The sequence below is a fragment of the Notolepis coatsorum genome, assembly GCF_963971535.1.
Source record: "Notolepis coatsorum genome assembly, chromosome: 7".
NCBI classification, from domain to species: Eukaryota; Metazoa; Chordata; class Actinopteri; order Aulopiformes; family Paralepididae; genus Notolepis; species Notolepis coatsorum.
The window spans coordinates 44,787,345-44,812,537 of NC_140171.1; the positions used below are offsets into that span (position 1 = coordinate 44,787,345).

The following is a 25,193-nucleotide window of genomic DNA, read 5'->3' on the forward strand; positions in this document are numbered from 1 at the left end:
AACATTCAACGCAAGGGAGGCCTCTACACAGTACACTACGAATTCAGATATATGTAATACAATGAGTGCATCAACAAAGGACAAAGGGATAGTGGTAAAAATGACAATAAAAAGAACCCTGCTGTTCTCAATGGAAGCAGACATTTTTATTCACTTCATAGTAGATGGCACAGCAAAGTACAGATCCCCCCCCCAAAAACATCCACCTGGTATCACAGCAGTCTGTTCACTGGGCCTCCGCTGAAGCACCAGCATGTAAATTGCATGTGCTCATCAACTATGTACGTTTACATGTCCGGAATAGAGTGTAAAGACTTCTTGGAGAGGGCAAGTATGTTGTATAAGATCATCATGGCATTCTAATGTTAAAGCCAGACTCAGCGATGTGTGACAGAGTGCCAAGCAGGGTGGAGCTCTGCAGTTGTTTTCTTTTTGTTCTTTTTTTTAAAAAGAAAAACATGAGATTGTCAAATCCTGATGCAGATAACGTAACAAAAAAAGAAAAACAATGCCTACAGGTCATTCACATCCTCACTTATCTCAAAACATTATGGTGGGCTCCAGGAATCATCTCAGATCTCAGTCTTTAATGTATGGTATGAGCGTATAAATTTATGTCTACTCGTCCGTGTGTGTCCCCCCCATATGAAACAGACACACATTCCCAATGGAAACGGAGGAAAAACAAACAATATTAACAACATTGAAGGTTGTAATGATGATTTAAAAAAAAAAAAACAGCATTTCTAAGGTAAAATAAAACAAGACTAAAAGGTAGATTGTGTCTCTTCAGCCACACTCCCGACCAACATCTAATCCATTGTACACAAGATTGAGAAGATGACATCAAATAAAAGTACTGCTTCCTGGACACTCAATCCCCCCCCCCCCCCCCCAGGTCTTTCCCATCCAATAATTCCAATCCCAAAATCGTCATCTTGCATACAAACTTTCTTGGGTTGCATTCGTGCCCACGAGGTCAAGTCTGTCCCACCATGTTGTTGTCACCTCCCTTCCCCCACCACCCTCATTTTTATATATGTCCCGTTTTAAACATGATGAACACATACAGTACTGACCCGTACTGACCCACACATGCACACTCATACACACACACACACACACACACTCACACTCCTGGACTTTTCCTGCTTCTTTAACTAAGCCATATATTCAAGCTAGACCTCTGAGGTCCACCTCCCACCCCCTCATATCTCCCCCGACTCTCTCTCTTCAGAGCTGGAGCGTCTTTCCCTCTCGTATGACAGGGATCTCTCTCGCTCCCTGCTCTTGGCCATGTCCGGGGAGGTGGACCTCTCCCTGTCCTCTTTGTCCTGCTTGTCCCCGTCCTGCTTGACCCCGTCCTGCTTGTCTCCGAACTCGGGCCTCTCTTCGTACCGTCCCTCTCCGCCGGTTTCCTTCCATTTCTCTTGGGATGGGGAATGCTCACGGGTGTGTGACACTGACGATCTCTCTCTTGAGGACCTAGAGGGGGCAATATAACAATGAGATTAGTGGTCGACCCATATCAACACAGATATTTTGAAGGGAAAATATACTGAAATATTTTTAGATAGAATTCCTTATACAATAGCAATATTAGCAACTGCAAATCTAGCCGTCAGCAACCAGCTAAGCTAGCTAGATAATATACCGTACTTTTCGGACTATAAGCCGCGGCTTTTTTCCCCATTTTTCGACCCTGCGGCTTATATAACGGTGCGGCTTATATGTGGACCAAACCCGAAAATATTGCTTTTTTTACTGCATTGAAATGTTATTTATCTGTTCCCTTATTTGCTAAACTTAATACAACTTGTAAATGAGTTAATTCTTGTTATTTGTCCGACAGTATTGTGACAATCCCCTCTGTGCACGAAGCCTTACATATGGTAATTAAACATTAAAACACCTGCGGCTTATAGTCCAGTGCGGCTTATATATGTACACATCATTCAATTTAGCTGCTGCGGCTTATAGTCGGGTGCGGCTTATAGTGCGAAAAGTACGGTAGCTAACATTAATGAACTTATGAAGTGGCACTTCACCTAAAACTACAGATTTATAATCTCACACTCGTCCAAAAACTCTAAAACTGGTTTACACATTAATTTAGTTTGACAGTTGAGAGAGTAAGTTTGAATATGGCCAACAGTGATGTCATTTAGGACATTGAATCCTTGTGTTGTGTTAATTACAGCGCCATGAAATTATATGGTAGCAGTCCCTATAAGATAAGGTATTGCTCTTTTTCCATCTACATAATTTCATGGAGCTGTAATTAACTTGGTAAATTGGGACCAGGATAAAGTCGAATGGGAACAAGGGGACCACTCAAAATAAATGTACAAGTAAAATAAAACCAGCTATAATCTACCAAAATGTGTAACGATTTTAAAGAATGAACCTCAACGTGGTAAAGGGACAGGTTTAATGCAAGCTTGTGTGGACTTGGACAAGAATAAGTATGAAATCAATGCTTAAGATCTTTCTTCTTTTTTTTCTCCTACTTGTGAAAACACACTCTTATTTAGTTAAACTCTTAAGCCCTAGCCAGAAAATATTATTTTCTGAATATTCACCTAAAAGTACATACTCAAGTAAATGGAAGATTGCGCCACTTCTACAAGTCCCATTTGCATGTTCTTTTTTATCTAGGGACACTATGGACCTCAGGGAATGTATTGCCAGTGTCAGAAATATTGTGTCTGTTACTATGCTTGAGTAAATTGTAATGAACCAAAGGAGAATAACACCATGCTAACATTGCCCAGATGTGAAAAATTCAGCACCTTCTTGAGATGAAGTGTACAAAAAATCTAAGCAAATTAATAAAGGGCAAATGATTTACAGGGTTTTTTGTATATATACAGTACAGGATCTTGCAAAATCCAGACACATGCAATTTGAAATATGAATATAGAATACCAGCGCCCTCATTTATCAACGTTGCGTACGCACAGATATGTGCGTAACCCGTGCGTTTGATCATTTCTAAGCAAAGTGTGGGACTTATCAAATTGAACTTGTGCTTGACTTTGTACGTATATATACGCACAGCTCGGAGCATGCGTAGCTGGCGCCCGGTGGTAGAATTATTGCAGTCTGCAACGCGGAAATAAGCTTCCGTGCATTACTTCAAACACTGGCGTGTTCAACTTCTGTATGACCCGTAATTAATTATAGTTCATTGTAAAATAGCGACAGTAGTGTAATTATAACGGGCTCATGCGCGAACAAGAGGTTGGCTTGCTTGTTTGGCACGGGGGGCAGACGCAGAACACCCACCTCCAAACGCGATTAAATATTGTTTCAAATAAAAAGCAACATACTATTATTTTGTGTCATGTTTCCAAATAAGATTGGCCACAACGAAATGCTTTCTACTTCAATGTGTTGGTTAGAATAGATTACCTGGCTCCGTTGAAACTTCACTGAGACTAACAGTAAAAGAGTTTTTGTTTTTGTGAGCTCCGCGCAGACGTGATAATAATAATAACAATAATAATAATAGCTTCATTTTATATAGCGCCTTTCAAGAGACCCATGCAAGGTCGCTTTACATAGAAGGGGGGGGGGGGGAATAACAAAGTAATAAACATAGTGGACAGACTATGTAAATATGATGATGGGATTCAAGTTTGCGTTTTTATTAATCACATAGGCAGGCTAAACATGGCGTATAGTAGGGATGTGCATCTCCTCACTGAGGCCGATGCGATGTGCATCTCGATACAGTGCCAACGATACGATACATTAACGATACATTTGAAGCACCGGGCGATGCGATGCGATATGATTCACCCCCTGTTGAGATACGATACGATTCGATACGATTTGATTCAACATAATGCGATTCGGGGCGATACGATGCGATTCAACACGATGCAAAATAATAATAATAATAATAAATAATACAATTTTATGGTATGACAGAGGATTTGGTTGTATTCCTTATGCAGCTTATATTATTATTAAAAATAAAATAATCTACTGTAAGACAATTTATATAATTAAAAACTCTTGGGTGCCTAAGAAGACTTTTGCATAAACTGTCTTTTGACAGTTTGAGAGAGAGAGAGAGAGAGAGAGAGAGAGAGAGAGAGAGAGAGAGAGAGAGAGAGAGAGAGAGAGAGAGAGAGAGAGCCCCTCCCCGTCTGAGCGGCCGTCGACAGTTGATGATGTCACACACTAGACTAGGTCACTAGGATGCGACCGTAGCATTATGTCAACAACACGGAGGCAGCCGGCTAGCCTGGATGGATTGCATGAAGTGATATAATTAAGAAATGAATAACCAATAAATGTGAAGTTATCTTTGAACCCCTGTTGTCAAGCGTCTTCAATATACCCCCCCCCCTCCTCACTAATGTTACTGTGTTGCAGAGTCACTTTAGTTAGACACTAGTTTAGCGTTAGCTGAACGGCTAACTGGCGTTAGCCAGAGGCTACTAGCGTTAGCATGTTGAGCAATTCTATTCATGTCTCCTCGACTTCCAACTTTGTTGATAACTGTGACGCGGCTCTCGCCTTATGTAGTAGCAAAGCAATAGTATCTGCTGTGTGTGTGTGCAGTCACAGTGCACTGCTGATAAGTGGATGAGAGGAAATTATATCAATGCATCGGTTTTTGACCGATGCAAAGACGCTACAACAAGATGCATCGCAAGTTCAGCCTGACATTTTGCCGACGCAGACTTATTCCACCGGTGCACTTGCATCGTGAACATGTATGCCGGCGCACCGATGCAAATCGATGAATCGTCACATCCCTAGCGTATAGGCTACATCATACATGGCAGTGAGATTCATTGTTCTTGTATATGCTCTCGTATTATTGTTTATATAGGCTACTCAATACTGACATCAAAATAGATTGTATGCCTCTAGAAATCACATGCAGCAGGTAGAAAATTTACGGAAAATCCGTCACGATTTGGAATAAAATTGAGGAGAACTTTAATCCCTGGGTATTAATCGAACAAAACGAAAAAGGCAGTCATATTCCAGCACGGTCTTTATTAGTTAATATGGTCTTTAAGAGATATCATATCCGACATCACCGTACGTGTACATGTCTGTCAGCCTGTCTCGTATTTCTCCATAAGACGCTTCCCTCGGGTCAGTCCATTATTTCACATCCCATGGGGGGGTTTCATTACCATATATGGATAATCGGGGTGGTTCTGGTATGCAAATACTTAAAACCATGCACGAGCTCCAGCGTAGGATCAAAGTGATATTTATCAAGACAGGTGTGCATACGACCGGTGTACGCACGTGTGATAAATCCCGTTTTTTTTGTGCGTACACACATTCTAAATTCTGTGCTTACGAACGAAAGTAAAAGACTTTCTAAGAACTGTTGATAAATTAGGGCCCAGGCCTATAAATGTACATCTATGGATCAGGCCAAAACTCCTCTTTCCAATGGCAGCGTTAAATCTGGATTTAGTACCACCGGGCACAAAACAGGGCCGCAAAGACCGTGAATGAAATCAACTGCAAGTACAGTTACTTTTGTATAATGTCCATAGCTCTGCCATTTTTGACCGGATTGCGACATTCACAGAAAGGTAAAGAAACAATATACGTTGTATTTTATGGCAATAATGTTCAGGTTTGTTCGACCTGTGAGATATAATCACGAAAATCACGTCAATATACGTTTTTGTCAGCCGGCTGCAGCTTTGGTGTGTGAGCTGGGTAGTGTAGTTTTATGAAATTTCGACATCCATCGGAAGCCCCGGGTCTCCTCTTTCTTAGGACAACGATTTCATGATGGTGTCATTTCCTCATGTCTAAATCATTCGGTTTCCTATGCAATGCGCAGAGATTTTTAGAAGCTCATATTTAGCTAATAAGTAACACTTAAAAAAAAAACGTAGTGCTGAAAACCTACACTTTGACTGCTGTTTTGATAGGGTTAGGGTCTTTACTCTTGGCTACATTTGAAAAAGAAATGCAACATTACTTAATCCGGACTGTATTGCTCCATTTATGACGTGAAATAAATCCCCGCCCGGTACCGGTCTTGGCCGATCGGGCTTAAACTTAGCCTGCCAAAATATTGCTAACCTTTGGATATAAAATATTACAGCAGTTTTCCATTGAAACATTTTCTAAACTTTAGAGCACTATTTTTAGCCTGTTTCTGGGTAAGCGATCATGAAATGGCTGGTATGAACAGATTCTTTGCAATCTCTAATGTCATTATGATACCACCATTTTCCCTCGAGCATTACAGCCCGCAAAAGCCCATGAAAAATGGTAATATCTGTGGGTTGACATCTGAATTTCTATGTTGGCCGATAAGATAATTTATAAATCAACCTCTATTGAACCCTAAAATGAACTACCTAGCTCAAACAAATCTACCCATATAACTCTGTATGATAGCATGCACAATAATGCTGTATATATATATATATATATTCATATTACTGTAATATATATATATATATATATATATATATATATATATATATATATATATATCCACATCTTTCTGAATATACCTGCATATAATCCTTTTTACATACTATATCTGTATATATACACCTACTTATACTAGTTATACCGCTAGCCAGTAGGACTTAGTACCATAGTGTTTTTATACCTGTATCACTGTACACAATACTATAACTGTTACGAAGGATCAGATTAAACCGAATATATATATATTTATTACTTGATATATATTGCATAGTATTTGTATATCGTCTGATATCCCTTGTGTATTCTTTGTACATATACACGGAATATCCCTTTTACCTAGTACAGACCATAATATTTCGTTCTCCTATTGGATAGCGATCCACTAGGCGCCACTGCCATACCCCCAAGGTCTAGTTCAAAGTCACCGCCAAAGACATGCCTGGACATGAACGGCTCTGCGCAAGAATACGAGACAGGAATAAGGCTGGTACTAGTTTGTTCACCTAACGTATAAATATGGCGCAGGTGAATACAGAAGTAGTTCGAGTTACCCAAGTGAAGCCTCACCCACGATACAACGTGCGGTGAAGTAGGGCCCGTTTGGCCCCAAATAGAGCATTGAGACCGCGTGCGAATTGATAGCTGAAGTATCAGAGTTTAACGCTGTACCGTCGAGTTCGACCTATTCTATTAATTCAGTAATAGTCTATTTATGTATAGTGTATCGTGCGGCTACCGTTCTACAGTGACCAGCATTACCAACGTTTCCTCGTACCAGCTAGTGTGCTTATCCAGGCTGGGCAGCCTAACCTGGCGCCTTCATCCGAGGAGCCCTAGACGAGGACCGTGTGGACATGTACACTGGATAACCTACCCGACGACTACATAGCCCTTTTCGGCTGGATTATATTTGCTTTGGTCCTGTAGCTGATGGAGCGGAGAATCGTCTACACCCACAATTGTGTGGGATTTACCCTGTGAGGAGCAACGTCGAGCCCGCCTCTAAGACGCCTGAGGCTGGCTAGCTTTCTTCCATGCGGAGCTGCATGCCGGAGAATAGCTGTTATTCGTCTGCGGATCAAGAGATTATTGCACTGTCTCCTGTACCTGGAGTCTCCCTATTCTTCGTTGACCCAGACTTTGCTACCGACAAATCCTCTCCCCTTGCTGGCCTACAACCGGAGGGACCCTACTAGTATCTCCCGCTGCCCTACTAGTGTACCATAGATATAATTCCTAAGATACAGGTGGTATTCATTATCTCCTGCGTAATATTATAATGGACTTACGCTCTTGACTTACTCACGCACATTCTTCACCTTACAAGCGCGACTATGTAAAGTAATGTAATCTACTATTATTGCTGCTAATAAATATTATTCTAACCAAGATTTGTGTGGAACCGTGTCATTGTGGAAGTGTTCATCTCATATACCTGTGTACTGTATGGCCAGTAGTAATGTACATAAGACAGTAGTGGTTTAATGATACCATACTTATTTAATACAGTCAGGGAATTGTACCCCTCAGTTACAATAACACTGCATATACTATAACTATATACACCTGATTATCATTATTATCAGTATGTCTCTTGTTCCGTCTTGGATGTGTATACGTGCAGCTGTATTTGCCGTATTCATGCCTTAAATTGCCCCTTGCGGGACTAATAAAGTTATTTGAATTGAATTATTACCCAGTAGTAGGGGTGGGACGATACATCGATCCAGATCGATATATCGATCTATTATCAATGATCCAATAGGATCGATGCAATGTAAAAAGATCGGTTCATAATGAGATACTCTTATTTTGAAAATCCCGTGGCAAGTCGTATCCGCCCAGCAGTCGCATGTGAAAGCCGTGAAGACATTACAGCAGAGGGCTACAGAGTGTGCCTATTTTGCTAACCGAAATAATTCAATGCCGTTTTCCCCCGCAATGGGTCAAATGCATCTAACATGCTTTGCATCCTCGCCATTCCTTTATGCCCACGTCGCGTTAAAGACCGAAATTAACATTACGTTAGCGTAAGATAACTAAGCTAACCCTGATCAGAGGCATAGTGTGTGTGTGTGTGTGTGTGTGTGTGTGTGTGTGTGTGTGTGTGTGTGTGTGTGTGTGTGTGGAAAGACCAGATGAAGTCAGGAGTATAATTTATATTGATAGTAAATTTACTGAGGATGGACAGATAATGTTGATATTTAAACATAAAAAATACAATACATAACAAATGTATTCATGATCATAGGAATGGTTTGGGAGAGGAAGGGGTTTTAGGTTGCATGTTGTGAGTTCCAAAAATGTTTACTTAAAGTTTAAAGGTCAATAATACAAAACGTGGAACTTTACAGTGAACAGGAGGTCTATTTGTATTAAAAACAATAAATTGTTTTTCATTTAAATGTCTGGAAGAGCTCAAAAAAAAATGGCAAATGATAATACCGTTGCCTTTTTTGAGTTGATCCAAATGTTACTGATTGTGTGTTAAATGGGCATATAATATCGTCTCATATCGATCGCAAGCACCTGTATCGTATCGTGGCAGACCTTGTGATATCGGCAAATATCGTATTGTTGTCCAAAGAATCAATAACGTATCGTATCGTGATTCCCATCCCTACCCAGTAGTACTAATTTATATACTTGTATATTGCTATTGCACTTTACTGCTACTACATTTGCACTCTGGTTAGATGCCAACTTCTTTTTGTTGTACTTGCATGCGATAAGATAATGTATAAATCAACCTCTAAAATTAACCCCAGGAAGAAAGGGGTTGTCATCATTTAGCCTCACCTCTTTCTCTTGTTCCTGTGAGAGTCCGAGCGCGAGCGGTGCCGGTCCTTGTGTCTATGCTTTCTCTCTCTGTCCCGGTCCCGCTCTCCCTCTTCCCTGGAATGAGAGGAGCGGTGCCGTCTGGAACGATGGGAGGATGAGCTGCCTCCATCCCTGGGATAGACGGCGACAGATTAGATGATCACACAAAAAAAGACAAGTCAAACGAGCAGTATCCAAAACAACAGGAGGTTGGAAGAAAGAGGACAGTGTGGTTTTCAAGGTTATGTAGTTGCCGTGGCGCAGTCAATCGTCTTGTCACTTAAAATAGGATTCAGGTTATTTCCTGCGTCTCTGCAGCTGCTGAGTGAAATTCTACAGAGGTTTTACCTCTAGCAACATGCTCCCAGTGTTGGACTGTGACAGCTATATGCTGGTGAACATTTTACAGTTGTTTAACAAATCTTTGAATATTCATTACATAACCTGATCTATTGTTTTGGAATGCCCAACACAGTTTACCAGTTTACACTTTAAGAGGACATGTACACATAAATGATAATTTCATTGTCATTATACAGCACAACAAAAAGAGGTTTGGCATCCAACCAGAGTGGAAATGTAACAGTAAAGTGAAATGTACAGGTGATTAAAAAATATATAAAATATATAAATTAGTATTACTGGGTGTAGTGCTAATCGGATGCATGTACAGAGTTGTAATACAAATATGTACAGTGCTGTAAGTATAAAGACAGTATTGTTGTAGTCATACTGGCCAGCAGCGTAACTAGTAAGAAATATGTACATGTATAGATATAGTATCTACAGATGTGTAAAAGGATTATGTGCAGGTATGTACAGACAGGTGTATAAGTAGGTATACAGGAGGATTATATGCAGGTATATTCAGACAGATAGGTTCAGCAGTTGAGGGACACGTCTGCGGAGTGTGTGCCATTGTTGACTTGAAAAGATTCTGTTGCCAGAAATTGGTGATGATTTAGAACGATGCAAGTCTCTGGATACTTGAGACGCAGACATGCGTTTCACTACAGCAAACAGTGGTTCCACAAGAACATAATGTCATTTCTGCACACCAGAGGTTTGTCAAAGTTTTGAGTGTTGTGGCTATGGTACATCTTAAGTCGTGAAAGACATTCCATCATTCCAGCACATGCAATTATAAGCCTGTTGTATTTAGTGGAGGGGCAAATAACAAAGCTCCTGCTTCATCGTTAGCACATTTGTTGCAATGGAGTTAAGGTATTCATATAGGAATTCACTTATCAACCATTATAAATGGCCGTTCCAACTAGGGCCGTCAATACTAACACATTTTCTTTTGTTTAATTAATTTGAAAACCTTAACGTGTTACCCTTTTTGATTCCGACTGCTTTCCATAGCTTAGGCATCCAGCCAAAGGATGAAAGTGTGTTTACATTCCTGACAACACAAACATGCAACCCGGAAGAATAATGACCGACCAGACATCCCCTGAATGTCTTATTTCATTATACAAAGTTTCCAAACAGACTTGGATTAAACTAAGTTGAATACGGTTGCAGTGAGCTACGTTATGCTGGCTAATTATGTTAACCGTCTTGTTAACAGATTGCTAGAATCTGCCAACAAAGACCCTAGGCTCTGTTACCCATACCATACGAACTCTGTTGCCTACTCAATTCATACCTGCCAACTGCCTTCACTGGCTAGTGTCTACAACACTGTAATGATAACTACCTACCTCAAACTAATCTACCCAGGGTTCGAAATTAACGGGGGCTTGGGGCATAATGCCCTTGAAAATGGACAAAATGCCCTCGAAAATCAGTTAAGGGGGGCACTTAATGCCCCCGACAGTTTACTAATTATATATATTTATCCGGTAATGGAGCGTCTGTGTATCGTACGGTTCAGATGACGCGCAAATAAAAAAAATCATTTGGCAGAGCCGGTGTTCTGCACTGGCTGCAGGCAGCAGCAGCAGCACTGCAGCCAGCCAGGTGCTAGTCAGTTTGTGTAAAAATGGCACGCACAATATAAATCAATCTTCATTACGACTTTAAAAACATAGCCATTAACATTACATAGGCCTACACACATCTTGCCATAGCGTTAGCAGTTTGTACAATGTTTGTAGCTGTTAGCTAGCTAGCCCTTCACAACAACAGCTAACACCGTAGCTACTAGCTACTGTAGCAGAGGAGGAAATGGGAGTCTGAGAGGCGGGGTGTTTAAAGACAATGATAGGCGTTTATTTAACATCCAAGAAGGCTAACATACAACTGTGTTTTACTAACTCCAACCGGGACTATTATCGCTTTCGCGCTGCTTGTTGATGTTATGAACTGCTCCTAACGTGACCGGAGCTGAAGGTGCCACACGCTAAAATGTCCGTGGGGACCCGGCGCCAACCCATAGATAGTTCCAACTCACCGAATTACGTAATCCACCACAGTTGCACTCAATATTTAAATAATGTTAGTCTAAATAAATGTAGACAGAAACATAATAATTTCAAGCAGAAAACGAATCTTTCCATTAAGAACTGACAATCAGGGAATTTAAACATGGTTGACATTGTTTTTGTGTGTTTATATTAATGAAAGAAAGGAAAGTCTAGTGCTGGCTGAGCATATTGTTTGTTTGCACTAAGTTAATACTTTGACAAATGTAGCCTATATTTTTCAGTCAGTTCGGTCTTTGTGTGCCAAACATTATTTAAGGCTGTAAACACTGTAAACCTTTTATTTTATTTTTAATAAATGAGAAGCATGTTTAGATTTGAGTGTTACATTTTTTTTAATAAAAATTAACGTATATCGAACTGAAAACCGTGACCCCAAAATCGTGATACGAACCAAACCGTCCATTTTGTGAACCGTCCCACCCCTACTGTTTATCATAAAAATTCAGTGCCCCCGAAATACAAAAAAAAGCCCCCGAAAATCAATTAAGGGGGGCAAAAAAAGCCCTTGAAAAAAAATGTTAATTTCTAACCCTGAATCTACCCATATAACTATGTATGATAGCATGTACAATAATGCTGTATATATATTGGGGTGGAACGGTATGCATTAGAACCGTACACCATTCGGCACAACCTCCCCGGTTCGGGGCGTGTGTGTATTGTACGGTTCACGGGATGAGCCAAAAAAGAATCTTCATTTGGCAGGGAGCCAGGAGAGGTGACGCACCGGCTGCTCAGCTGGCAGCAGGTGCTAGTCAGTTTGTGGAAATGGCAAGCGCAATATATTATAAATCAATCTTCATTAGGACTTTAAAAACATAGGCATTAACATTACATAGGCCTACACACATCATAACGTTAGCACGGTTTGTACAACACCACACAACGCACTTTAACTATGATAGTAGCCCGCCAGCTGTAATACAGCCAACCTGAAATGTTACCGTAGCTACTAGCTAGCAGAGGAGAAAATGAGAGTCTGAGAGGCGGGGTGTTGAAAGACAATGATAGGCGTTTATTCAACATCCAAGAAGGCTAACATACAACTGTGTTTACTAACTCCAACCGGGACTATTGCTGCTTTTCCACTGCATGTTATCAACTAGATTCAACTCCGGTAACGTTAGAGTCGAGAAGGTCCCACACACTAAACTGTCCCTGCGGAACCGCCAACCCATAGATAGTTCCAACTCACCGAATTACGTAATCCACCACAGTTGCACTCAACATTTAAATAATGTTTGTCTAAATAACAGTGACACTTCCTTTTGATAAGAAATCCAGCCATATTCCTTTCATTGTATTTCAAATACTGCACTTTAATTTCAAGCGGAAAACGAATATTTCCATTAACACATTCCCTGCCACGCTTATATCCATCAATGTTTGATCACTGCCACCAGTCTAAGCCTATGGAGATGTTTACCTTCTTTGCAGGGCTATAACTTTTTAAATTGTATTGCTAAATTGACATTACTATGGCCCATTCAACATCGATTATCTATCGTTCAGGATGTAGGAAAGTTTTACTTTTTCATTCATAGGTTCATACGAAAATACCATCTAGAATATAAATATGTTTTTATCGTTTTCTGCAGTAATTCCTAGAACGTGAGATATAGGCATAAACGCATATATAGATTATCAAATGCCGTTTGTTGGCGATAGACGCTATATTAAAAATTTCAACTGTACATGATCCTAAACGTTATGACTGATCATGCGCGGGTGAACGGGGGGGGTCGTTTATAATTCTGTGTAGTCCGTGTAGTATGGGTGATATATTGATCGGAGCAGTTTGCATGGATAATAATAAACAAACGCGCTGAAAATGACGTCAGTGTCCTCTTACCGTTGGCCGGTGAGACTGGAGCAAAAAGATCCCACTTATTTGATGGCGATCGAGTCGATCCATTTCCGGTTTGTATAATAATAATAACAGCCCAAATCATATCGATTATTGAGTTATGGCAGCGATCCATATACACAGTGTGTGTCTTGAGTCCCGCAACAATTATGCGAGTGCCGGACGCATTTCCAAGACGCACCGGGATCACAAGAGATCCACTTCCGGTTTGGCAACTCGCCGATCATCCACCAGGTGGTAGTATTGAAGCGTTGCAGAGTTGTGCATGCTCCCACTGCATCATACCAGGCTCCGTGAGGGAATTATGAATAACATGGCGAAAAAATGAAATGTGATCTCAATAACGTCATAGATTGGCAGAATTCACATGAACTTGAAACACGTTGTACAACGTTTATGGCGCAGGATGTGTTAAGAACTGACAATCAGGGAATTTAAACATCGTTGACATTGTTTTTTTGTGTTTATTTTAAAGAAAGGAAAGTCTAGTGCTGGTTGAGCATATGCATACTTTGTGTTGATGGCCTTTGTCTATAATGTGGCCACAAAAATAGAAAGGTTAAATAATTTTATTTTGTTTGTTTGCACAAAGTTAATACTTTTGACAAATGTAGCCTATATTTTTCAGTCAGTTCGGTCTGCCAAACATTATTTAAGGCACACCGCTGTAAACCTTTTTTTTTTTTAATAAATGAGAAGCATGTTTACATTTTTGGAGTGTTACATAAAAAGAAAAAAAAATTTAAAAGGTACGGTGTATCGAATCGAACCGAAAACAGTTACCCCAAAACCGTGATACGAACCGAACCGTCAATTTTGTGAACCGTTCCACCCCTACCGTTCCACCGTGAACCGTTCCACCCCTAATATATATATATTAGTGCTGTCAATAGATAAATTAACTAACTCATCTCACAATTTTCTGTAATTTATCTAGATTAAAAATACCGGTAGCATTTTTCTATTTAAGACCGAAGCTTGTATGTAAAATCAACACAAAGAAAGTATATTTACCGTAGATTAAAATACTATTTTAATAGCTTTCTTTGAATATAGTTTCTCTCCTGTGAAATACAAATGTTCAACAAAACCATCAACATTGACTCAGCGAGACCTCTTTCTTATATCCGAGGCGCTAAAATTGAAAATGTTTCACTCCATAGATTAATCTAGATTAATTTATTTTAATGCTTTAAATAATTTAAATTAATCTCCAAAGTTAAAGCATTCATTTTGACAGCCCTAATATATATATATACACTAAGGGCTTGTGTCCACAGGGGACGTTTTATGAGTTGTCAGCTCGTTTCTGTTATTCATTTATATGCTGGAGAAGCGTCAGGCGAGTTCCTCTTCCCAGAGCCGCGCCTCGCGTTTTATGAGCTCTCGACGGCAGCGTTTTTGGCGGAGCGCTCCCAGCTCATAAAGTTGAAAGTAGTTAAACTTTTTTGGAAAGCAGCACGCTCATCAATGTAACTCATCGAGGAAGGGGCGGAGCCGCGGCTGGAGTGAGCTCTGGGGAGACCCAGAAAGACGCTTGGAACTTTTTTTTCTTCTTTTTTCAAAGCGGTCCGCCTAAAAAAAAAGGCCATTAGTGGACACATAGCCTAAGGCTGTCAAAGTTAACACGTTATTAACGCACAATTATTTTAACGCCACTATTTTTTTAACGTGGGTGAATGTACAAGTTCCTAAGGTTTTCTTTCCCCAATTATTTCATTCACTTTATTCATTGTTTTAAATTATTATTTTCTTTCAAGTTATTTTGCGCATCACTGTTTTGAATTTGATGCAAATTTGCAATGCATGAGGGTCATCCTTTTGTGTTAAATGGCTGCATAAAGCAAGCATTTGACTCATGTTGATAAGAGTATTAAAACTTGAAAAAAATCCATTTAAAGGTAGACTTAGAATAGATACGAAATATGAGAATAATTTGCGATTAATCTCGAGTTAACTATGGACAATCATGCGATTAATCAGATTAAATATTTTAATCGATTGACAGCCTTAACCCATTCAGTGCCAACCACAAGTATAGTCGGGTTAACTCGCCATCGCTTGAGTGCCAATCACGAGTATAGTCGGGTTTTAATCGTCATTTCTTTTATTAGCGATATCCATTCATTTTTCATCCATCCAGCCTGACGTTATCATTGGGAATGGGTCTGAGCTTGCAAAGGGCAAATACCGCCGCCTATCGTATCCCGGATGGTATTGCACATCATTGGATTGGATTGGCTGGGACTGTGCATCAAAAAAATAAGTGCAGTCCAGGTTTTACTTCTCAGGCATGCAGCTGGATACTATTACATTGCCTGGGGGGACTGGGAGCATCGTCGATTATGTGTTTTGGACTATAACGGATCAATGGACACGATCGATATTTGGAATGGCGATCAGGAAATGGATTACCGGTAATCTTTTTGCATGACATCAGATGTGAGGTAAGGCCTTTATGTTACGAATCTTGGGGTGTTCCTTTCTCCGCCATCGGAGGAGCGTGTGTGTGAGGTTCGGGCCGACCAAAGTACGGAGAAGCGATTTTTCAGACCCGCTTCTCTTCGTGCATGAGGACACATATACTATCGATAATCTAGCGTTTATTTGAAAACTTTTCATAAATCAGCCGAAAAATTACGTTTTTTGTGTATTCCACTGAAGGGCTATTATCGTGTCTTTCTCTGGAATTACTAGAAATCTCAAACTATACTCTTATTCAAAACGGTATAAAACGGAAATGTACCGATGAAAAAACAATCCGTTTCGTACATGTTGACTGCAAGCAAGTCATTGATAAGCAACGGGTGTATTAGACCCATAGCCATAATTTAAAATATAGTTTAAGCATTCGCAAATATCCCGGTCGTCCCATTGATTAAAACGGTGGCAATTTAGACCTAATTTCCCGGAAGGGGTGTGGCACTCAATGTGTTAATATTAGGGATGTCCGATATTATCGGCCGATATCGCCATTAAAATGTGATATCGGAAAATATCGGTATCGGTTTTTACATTTCTATAACCTTTATTTACCCAGGCAAGCAAGTAAGAACAAATTCTGATTTTATTTATTGTCAAAAGTATGCATAATGTTGTGTTAATTCCACAACAAGAGATATGTAATGTTAATTACCTGAAATTATTCCATTTTTGGGAGGGGGGGGGGGGAGAGAAACCCTGCATATATCGGTATCGGAAATTAAGAGTTGGACAATATCGGTATATCGGTAAAAAAGCCAATATCGAGCATCCCTAGTTAATATATAAAGAAAAGGGGCGTGGTTGGTGAATTCTACTGAAAAGATGTATAGGGCAGAGACATACCTGTATCGTTCTCCACTTCTAGATCTTGACCTGAGAGAGGAACACAGACAGGATGGATTTTCATTTCCAGCATTCATTAGATACAGACCAAATTGGTAAATGAGAATGAGAATTTTGTTCAATAGGCAACCCTTTACCTCCTTCTGTCTCGTTCCCCCTTCTCCCTCTCCCATTCTCGCTCTCTTTCACGCTCCTGTTCCCTCTCAGTCTCTCTCTGACGCTCCCGCTCCACCTCCCACTCTCTTTCTTTCTCCTCCTCTCGGTCGCGTTCTTCCCTTCGTCTCATTCGCATTCGCTCTTGTTTTTCAACAACCGCTTTCTGTTGGGAGAGAATAACAAGATAGACATGTAAAACAACAATTGGCCAGACTACTAAAGGGACACTTCACACTTTCCTCTTGAGCACTAGCCCTATTTTCTGAAAATCCACCTAAAAATACATACCTAAGTAAATGGAAGATTGCTCCACTTCTACAAGGTCTATTTGCATGTTCTTGGTATCTAGGGACATCTATGGATCTCAGGGAATGTATTCCCAGTGTCAGAAATATTGTTTCTGTTACTAGGCTTGAGTAAATTGTAATGAACCAAAGGAGAATACAACGCCTATACTACCTAAGGAAGCTGAAGCAGACTGGCCTGCCACGAAATCTCCTTGTCAACTTTTATCATTGTGCGGTTGAGAGTGTGCTGACCTACGGTGTCTCCGTGTGGTTCTCCAGCTGCACAAAAGCAGAGCAAGAGGCTCTACAGAGGGTGGTGAAGGCGGCAGGCAGGATCGTCGGGACTCCTCTACCAAACATCACCTCCGTCTTCACCTCCCGCTGCCTCCACCGCTCCAAGTGTATCATCAAGGACCAGTCTCACCCAGCACATCACCTCTTTCAGCTCCTTCCCTCAGGGAGGAGATACCGGCCCATACATGCCAAGAGTTCAAGATTTATGAACAGCTTTTTCCCCCAAGCAGTCAGACTGTTAAACTCTCATTGACTGTCCCCTCACGTGCACATGCACTTTACCCGGACTTGATAACCACTATGTTACCGCTCATCATGCACTTTATTATTTAAAATATTCTGTTATATGTACAGTGTTATGCGTTACATGTATGTATATTGTACTACGGTCTGTGGGAGCTCCCCTGAAATGTTGTTGTATACTTGTGTGCAATGACAATTAAAAGTCTATTCTATTCTAATATAAGATAAGATTTATTCTTCTTCCTGCTCCTTTTGTCCATGGAATTACTATTTATGATTTTTTTTAATGAAGAAACTATGATTGTATTATTCCATGTGGCAAATAAAAACTCTGAAAACTCTGAATATCTTCTATTTTTATTTTTTTTCCCTTTACAGTGGATAACACCATGCAAAAAATCAGACATGAAAAACTGCAACTGAGCTCGTTCAGCACATTCTTGAGATCACGTGTACAAAAAATCTAAGCAAATGAATAAAGAGAAGATGAATAAACAGAAGGTTTTGTAGATACAGTACTGAATTCTGCCATCCGGACACATTCAATTTGGAAATATTATTATAGAATATAGAATATCAGGCATATAAATGACCTTATTATAGCCAAGTCGCCCATCTATGGATGGGGCCAAATCTCCTCTTTCCAATGGCAGAGTTCAATCTGGATTTAGTATCACCAGACGTGCAGCAAGAACCGTGAATCTACTGTAAGTACAGTTACTTTTTTATTATGAAGATTCCTCCGGCATTTTGCATCAGATTGCAACGCCGTTTTTGCTAGACCTTCACAGAAAGGTAGATAAACTAACTGTGTTCTAATTTATGCCAATAACGTTCAGGTTTGTGGGAGATAATCCCGAAAAATAAGATAAATAAAAAAGTTAATCCACAAGTAATTTGATTGACAGGAGCTGGCTAGTGTAGTTTTTCAAAATTCCAACGCCATTAGAAAGCGCCGTCTCCTCTTCTCATATGACTACCGTACAAACAAAATGGCGGCACAAATTACATTCAGTCAATATTCGCTAGTTTCTGAATACATTTACAAAACTCATATTTCACTAATAACACTTTAAATTAACCTATTGCTGAAAATATACACTATGACTGCTGTTTTGACAGGGTTAGGGTCTTTACTCTTGGAAAAAAAACAGGCTAAAGAGGTTAACACTTTAATCGCCGAAGACGCTGTCCAGCGTCTTTCCCCACCATGCTTATTCTGCCGAAGACGCTGGACAGCGTCTTTGATATCAATATTTCAAAAATCTGTGATCGAAATCATATTTCTCCCCCGGAGACATATGTACTGGTGAGCCCCTCTCAACTCTCCAACGGTTCAAGAGCGCCATCTGGTGGCCGATCGGCCGCTCGCCCAAACAGGAAGTGATGCGGATGAAGTGGTGCTCACCCATATTTCGTCCGGGCACTCGCTATCATTAGCAGGACTCCATCTTGACACAATGGATGTCGATCGGTTGCAAATAACTCGATAAACAACATGATTTGGACGTATATACTATTATACAACCTGGAAATGGATCGGGTATTTCTACATCCCATAATAGGAATATTTCAGTTCCACGCTCACTGTCCAACGGCGCGAGGAAGATACGGTAAGATCCAGCGTTATTTGTCAACGTGTTCTTTACTAACTGCTCTGATGAATGATATAACGTTGCCCACGGAATTATAAACGACCCCCCGCCCATCCGGTCAACATCAAATGATAAGTAGTAACTCCTAGAAGCACGTCCAGTTGACATTTTTTATCTCGCACAGATTCCTATCAAACTGTATTTGATCAATATAATGCATTTGGGGCTATAAATCAAGTTCTGGAGAAAGCTGCAGAAAACGATAAAAACACTTATTAGAGTCTAGACCAGTGGTTCTCAAACTTTTTACACCAAGTACCACCTGAGAACGTAGCTGGCTCTCCAAGTACCACCATATGACCGGCGTTAAAATACAGTCTATTCAGCTATGCACAGTTCACGCAGGAGGCAAATGTATTCCCGATACCATTATTTATTGTTAACTTTTGTCAGACACAGCCATAGCACTAGAACTACGCTTCCACACAACTCATCCAATGCAAGGGGCATTGAGAACATAATAACTAACATTCTCACATAGCAAGTGAGAAAATTAAGAACTGTATTTCAGCAAATGTACTTAATTCTCTCTCTCTCTCTCTCTCTCTCTCACTCTCTCTCACACAGCAAGCAATTGTCCGTCATTCTCTCTCTCTCACACTCACACACAATTATTTTGTTACAAAAATAAATTTCCTGCATTCTGGTGCAGGCATTTTTGAATTTTTACCCTTTAAATGCCAGTGTTTGTGATGGGCATCACAAATTATTGTAAAAAAGAAGAAAACACATATTCAATACATTTTTGAATGTTTACCCTTTAAATGCCAGTTTGTGTGATGGCATCACAAATTATTGTTAAAAAAAAACACAAAAAGTAAAATATTTTCAATATATCAAATGCAAAGTAAATTTTTCTGGGGGGGATTATTACAGGCTAGGCATGTGTCAATGATTAGCAGCAACACATATTTTGATGGATTTTTTTTGTAATGTCAGATTTAACACCAACTCTTTTCAGAAAAGTGGGAGTATTTCATTTTGTATCTGACATTACAAGAAATCTAAAAATAAATAGTTATGATCAGGGCTGAAGTTGAATTAAAGATTTATGACTGTTTAGACTGCATTACTCTCTGTCACAGTGATCTCCTGGTTGTTCCCCACTTAGATTATCTAACTATCGCGCCGCCGCAACCAGAAACACTGGCCTGGCCTGCTTCTAAGTTCAGTGGCCTGACTGCAATTTTTTTTTTTTTTTTTTTTTTTTAGTTTTTTGGAAATGTTTTCAAGTACCACCAGCAGTACCACCAAGTACCACTAGTGGTACGCATACCACAGTTTGAGAACCACTGGTCTAGACCATATTTTAGTATGAATATGTGAATGAAAAAGTATAACGTTGCTACACCCTGAACAATAGATATAGGACGTTGAATGGGCCATAGTAATGTCAATTTAGCAATACAATTTAAAAAGTTATAGCCCTGCAAAGAAGGGGAACTTCTCCATGTTAAATAGGGCTGGCGAGGGATGGTAAATTATGAATTTAACCCCGGCGATCAAAGTGTTAACACTATGGGTGCCGGAGGTTAAATTCATGCTATACCATGGGTTGCCAGCTCTATTTGTCTATGGATAAGTACCCCTTCTTTGCATGGCTATAACTTTTTAAATTCTATTGCTACATTGCCATTATTAGGGCCCATTCAAAGTCCTATATGTATTGTTCATTGTGTAGCAACGTTAAACTTTTTCATTCAAATATTCATAGTAAAGTATGGTCTAATGCAGTGGTTCCCAAACCTCTCCTCGAGGCACCCCAGCCGTTCCATGTATTTGTTAAATTCCACCACCAGCACACCTGATTCAACTAATAAAGGGCTAGTTAAGTTGAATCAGGTGGTGGAATTGAACAAATACATGGAGCGGTTGGGGTGCTTCGAGGAGAGGATTGGGAAGCACTGGTCTAATGTATAAGTATGTTTTCATCTCTTTCTGCAGCTTTCTCCAGAACGTGATCTATAGCCCCAAATGCATTATATTGATGATGAAATACAGTTTGATGGCAATCGGGGCGATATAAAAAATTTCAATTGGACGTACTTCTAGAATGATCTACGTATGATCTGATGATGACCGGATGGGCGGGGGATAGTTTATAATTCCGTGGGCAGCGTTATATCATTCATCTAGTGTGGGTCATATGTTCATCATAACAGTTTATATGGAACACGTTCAAGAATAACGCTGAATCTCACCGGATCTTCCTCGCGCCGTTGGACGATCAGCGTGGTGTAGACCGTTTTCGATTATGGGATGTTTATCCTGATGAACCATTTCCAGCTTGTATAATACTATATACGTCCAAATCATGTTGTTTATCGAGTTATTGGCAATGGATCGCTATTATATTGTGACGAGCCAGAGTCCGGCAGCCAAACCGAGTGCCCGGAAGTAATATGGCCGACCAGCACAACCTCCATAGCACTTCCTGTTTGGCGATTGCGCCGATCGGCCACCAGATGGCGCTCCTGAACCGCCAGAGAGCTCAGTGGGTCCTCCTGGTGGATCTCAGGCCAGCGGAGGGGAAATATGAATCCGATCACAGATTTTTGAAATATTGATATTAAAGACGCTGTAAAGCGTCCTTCGGCAACTTGAGCATGGCCGGGAATGACGCTCTCAATATACTACACATTGTAGGTGCTGGTAAAAAAATAAATTGAGACAAAACAATATTTGCATCTAAAGCAAAAGTATGCATGCGTCACTAATGAATGGATGCGGACCTTACTATAGCCAGTCTAGCTCTTCCTAAAACTCAACAAGGCCAAATAATCCTGAGATTTGAATATGCTTATTGGGTATAAAACGGCACATATATTTCAGAGTATGCATACATCACATAATCTCAACTGCATTTGCAATTTAGAGTATATACTTGCAAGCTGAATCACATCACACAATCATCGCTTACCCTTAGCCTCTCAAGTTTCTCCCGGATCTCAATAAAGCCCAGGTGCAGTTTGCCCCCAAAGTGGTCTGCCAGGCGGCGGTCATTGTCGTGGAGACCCAAGTAGGCGGAGCAGACCTCACACACTCTCAGTTTCTGCTGCTGGAAGCTGGAGGCTGGCATGGAGTTCCTGTAGACATCCTGCAGGAAAGAATATAGGACTAAGGAAAATGGCAGACACCAAATCAAACACAAAGAGAGAGAGACGCACATTCTGGTTCCATGGGGTAAAGGGGCCTTACCAGATCTATTATGTCTCAAAAAAAATTATTCTATGGCCCATGCATTCACCGATATGAACATTTTGGCCGGTAGCAGTTATAAATGTTTCTGTTATGGCCCGAAAACCAATATTCACCGATATCGATATGATGTCATGTGGTCTATATAAAAATAAGTTACTACAGTAATCCAATTTTGTACATACTGAAAGTAATAAGACAAGAAAATGCTGTAGAATGAAAAATACTGTCTTTATTTGGGTTTGTGCAGTCTGTTTCAATGCCGTTCTGAATGTGCAAGTGTAACGGTTGTGACATCGTCACCTTAAACTCCGATGCCCAGAGGGAGTTTCAAACCCGGGGCATCTTTTGAGTGATTTTAACCCATAGCACCGCTACTCACCCCAGTCACTTCACAATGTCGGAAGTCCACCGACTTCGCGGTACCATCCGTTACACTCACCCTCCTTATAGGGCTGAGCACAAACGTTCGTTACGTTGGCATTCGAATTCTAAATCAACATTGGAATTTTTTATAATTTTTTTATTTATTATTTATTAATTCTGTTTAAACCAAAGGGGTTTTTCTTCACAGTTGCAGATAAAGATTAGGCTACACTAATATTATAGTATTAAAAGAAACTGATGAGTTATACATTTTATTAAAGAAAGTTGATTTAATTGATTTAGTTGGGCTGGGGCTTCTCCCTGGGCTGAGTCTGGGCTGGAAAGTTGATTTAATTAAAAAAAAACTCATTTAATCACTTTATTCAAATTGAGGATTTAGTTTGATAAAAAAAAAAAAAAAAAAATTACAGAGGTTCGAACGTTCATTCGAAAAACCTTGACGAAGTTTGAATCCCAAAAACAGGCTTCGGGGACAGCCTTAACACATTGACCGCCGGAGGTCACTGTGGGCGTATGGCCGTTTGTGCCAGCGCTGTAATGCAATGGGGGTAGATGCCGGTGTTTGTAGTGCTAAAACTATATTAAATATTATAGCTATGGATCTAATAACACCGTCGATTGTCAGTGAGTTTCTTCCGGTCAACATGCAAAAAACTGATTATTTTTCCATATATACTTTTCCGTTTTATACCGTGGTGATTATGAGTATAGTTGTAGAGTGATCCTGTGTAATCCCAGGGAACTCCGTCAAACAGCGCTTTAGTGCAATTCACTAAACACGTTGCCATTTCTCGCCTGATTATTGAATCAATCTGAAATCAACGCTAGATTATCGTGCTTTGATCGCAGCCAACGGGACATGGCAAACACGCACGCTGCGATCGAGGGGGAAAAATTATCGGATCAACGCAAGATTGATAATATATAGTCCTTACCTTGTCTATGATGTACTGCAAAAAGAATAATCCAATTATCTGATCGCCATTCCAAATACTGGTCGTGGTCGTGTGTCCCACGTTATCCACCAAATAAAATGAACAGGGGGGAGCCTCGTCGATGCATCGTTATAAGCGATTGTCTTGCTGGAGTGTTTAGACCCCGCCTGCACGCTGCAGCTCGGCCAGGAAAACAAACCACATAGTTTCAAATGGAGTGCAATAGCGGCCGCTAGGTGGCGGTATCGCACCATTGCGGTCTCAGACAGAGTGCAACACAGCAAATAAAAGAAATAACGATCATAATAACGAGTATACTCGTTGGCGGCCAACGATTGGCGGGCTATAACGAGTTAACTCATTTTCTGCGCAGAAACGGTTAAAGGAACACTCCAACATTTTGGGAAATTCGCTTATTTAACATCTTCCCTGGAGTTAGAAGATGCATACCTTTTTCATCTGTCCATGCATTAGGCTTAGGGAACGCCTGGACTGTTAGCCTAGCTTAGCTTCATCCCTGGAAGTAGGTCCTACATTACGCCTAGTTCACAACAGTCACGAAATACACTCCAAATACAGGCAGTCAGGCACCAGTTCCATTAGTGAGGAAAGGGGGGGGGGGGTTATATTGACGAGGCTTGAGGTTCAAAGACAACTTCACATTTATTGGCTATTTGTTTCTTTATATCGCTTTATCCATCTGGCTGCTCCCGTTTCCAACTCTGTGTGTTGACAATGACCCTGGTGTGACATCATCAACTATGGCAACTTAGGACGCTCAAACCTATTACATCACGCTCTCTCGCTCTACGTTGTCAAACATGTACAGTTGTACACTAAAGTTAAGTTATGTTGAAGTTTTATTTGAGTTTTTTTTATCCACTTTTTCTCCCATTTTCTATTTTTCTCCCATCCCAATTTTCGTATCGTCCAATTCAACCCTCCCCTGTCTTTAAACGCTGTTTCATGCCTCCCACAAGCCGGCTGCAATGTGGACTAAGTCATACATAGCACGAGTCCCCTCCGATACTTGAGGTAACAGCAGTCGCATCTTTCAGCGTCGGGGGTCTGGGCTTTGGATGGGCCCCGCCCCCGTCGCTTCCTGATTCTACTGTGCAGGCGCACCAACCGACCTGTAGGAGTCGCTGTCCACA

The 25,193-nt window shown here is 40.5% G+C and overlaps 1 protein-coding gene across 1 annotated transcript in view; it reads right to left on the bottom strand.

Moving 5' to 3' along the window:
* Positions 1-139: 139 nt before the first annotated feature.
* LOC311232320 (putative RNA-binding protein Luc7-like 1) overlaps positions 140-25,193 on the bottom strand; it is a 32,833-nt gene continuing 7,779 nt past the window's right edge. The window contains exons 6-10 of the mRNA XM_084319075.1: positions 22,440-22,616; positions 17,022-17,203; positions 16,885-16,914; positions 9,238-9,390; positions 140-1,485 (exon numbers count right to left, since the gene is read on the bottom strand). Of these exons, the coding sequence (XP_084175201.1) occupies positions 1,209-1,485; positions 9,238-9,390; positions 16,885-16,914; positions 17,022-17,203; positions 22,440-22,616 (819 nt within the window). The 3' untranslated portion in view covers positions 140-1,208. The remainder of the gene's footprint in view (positions 1,486-9,237; positions 9,391-16,884; positions 16,915-17,021; positions 17,204-22,439; positions 22,617-25,193) is intronic.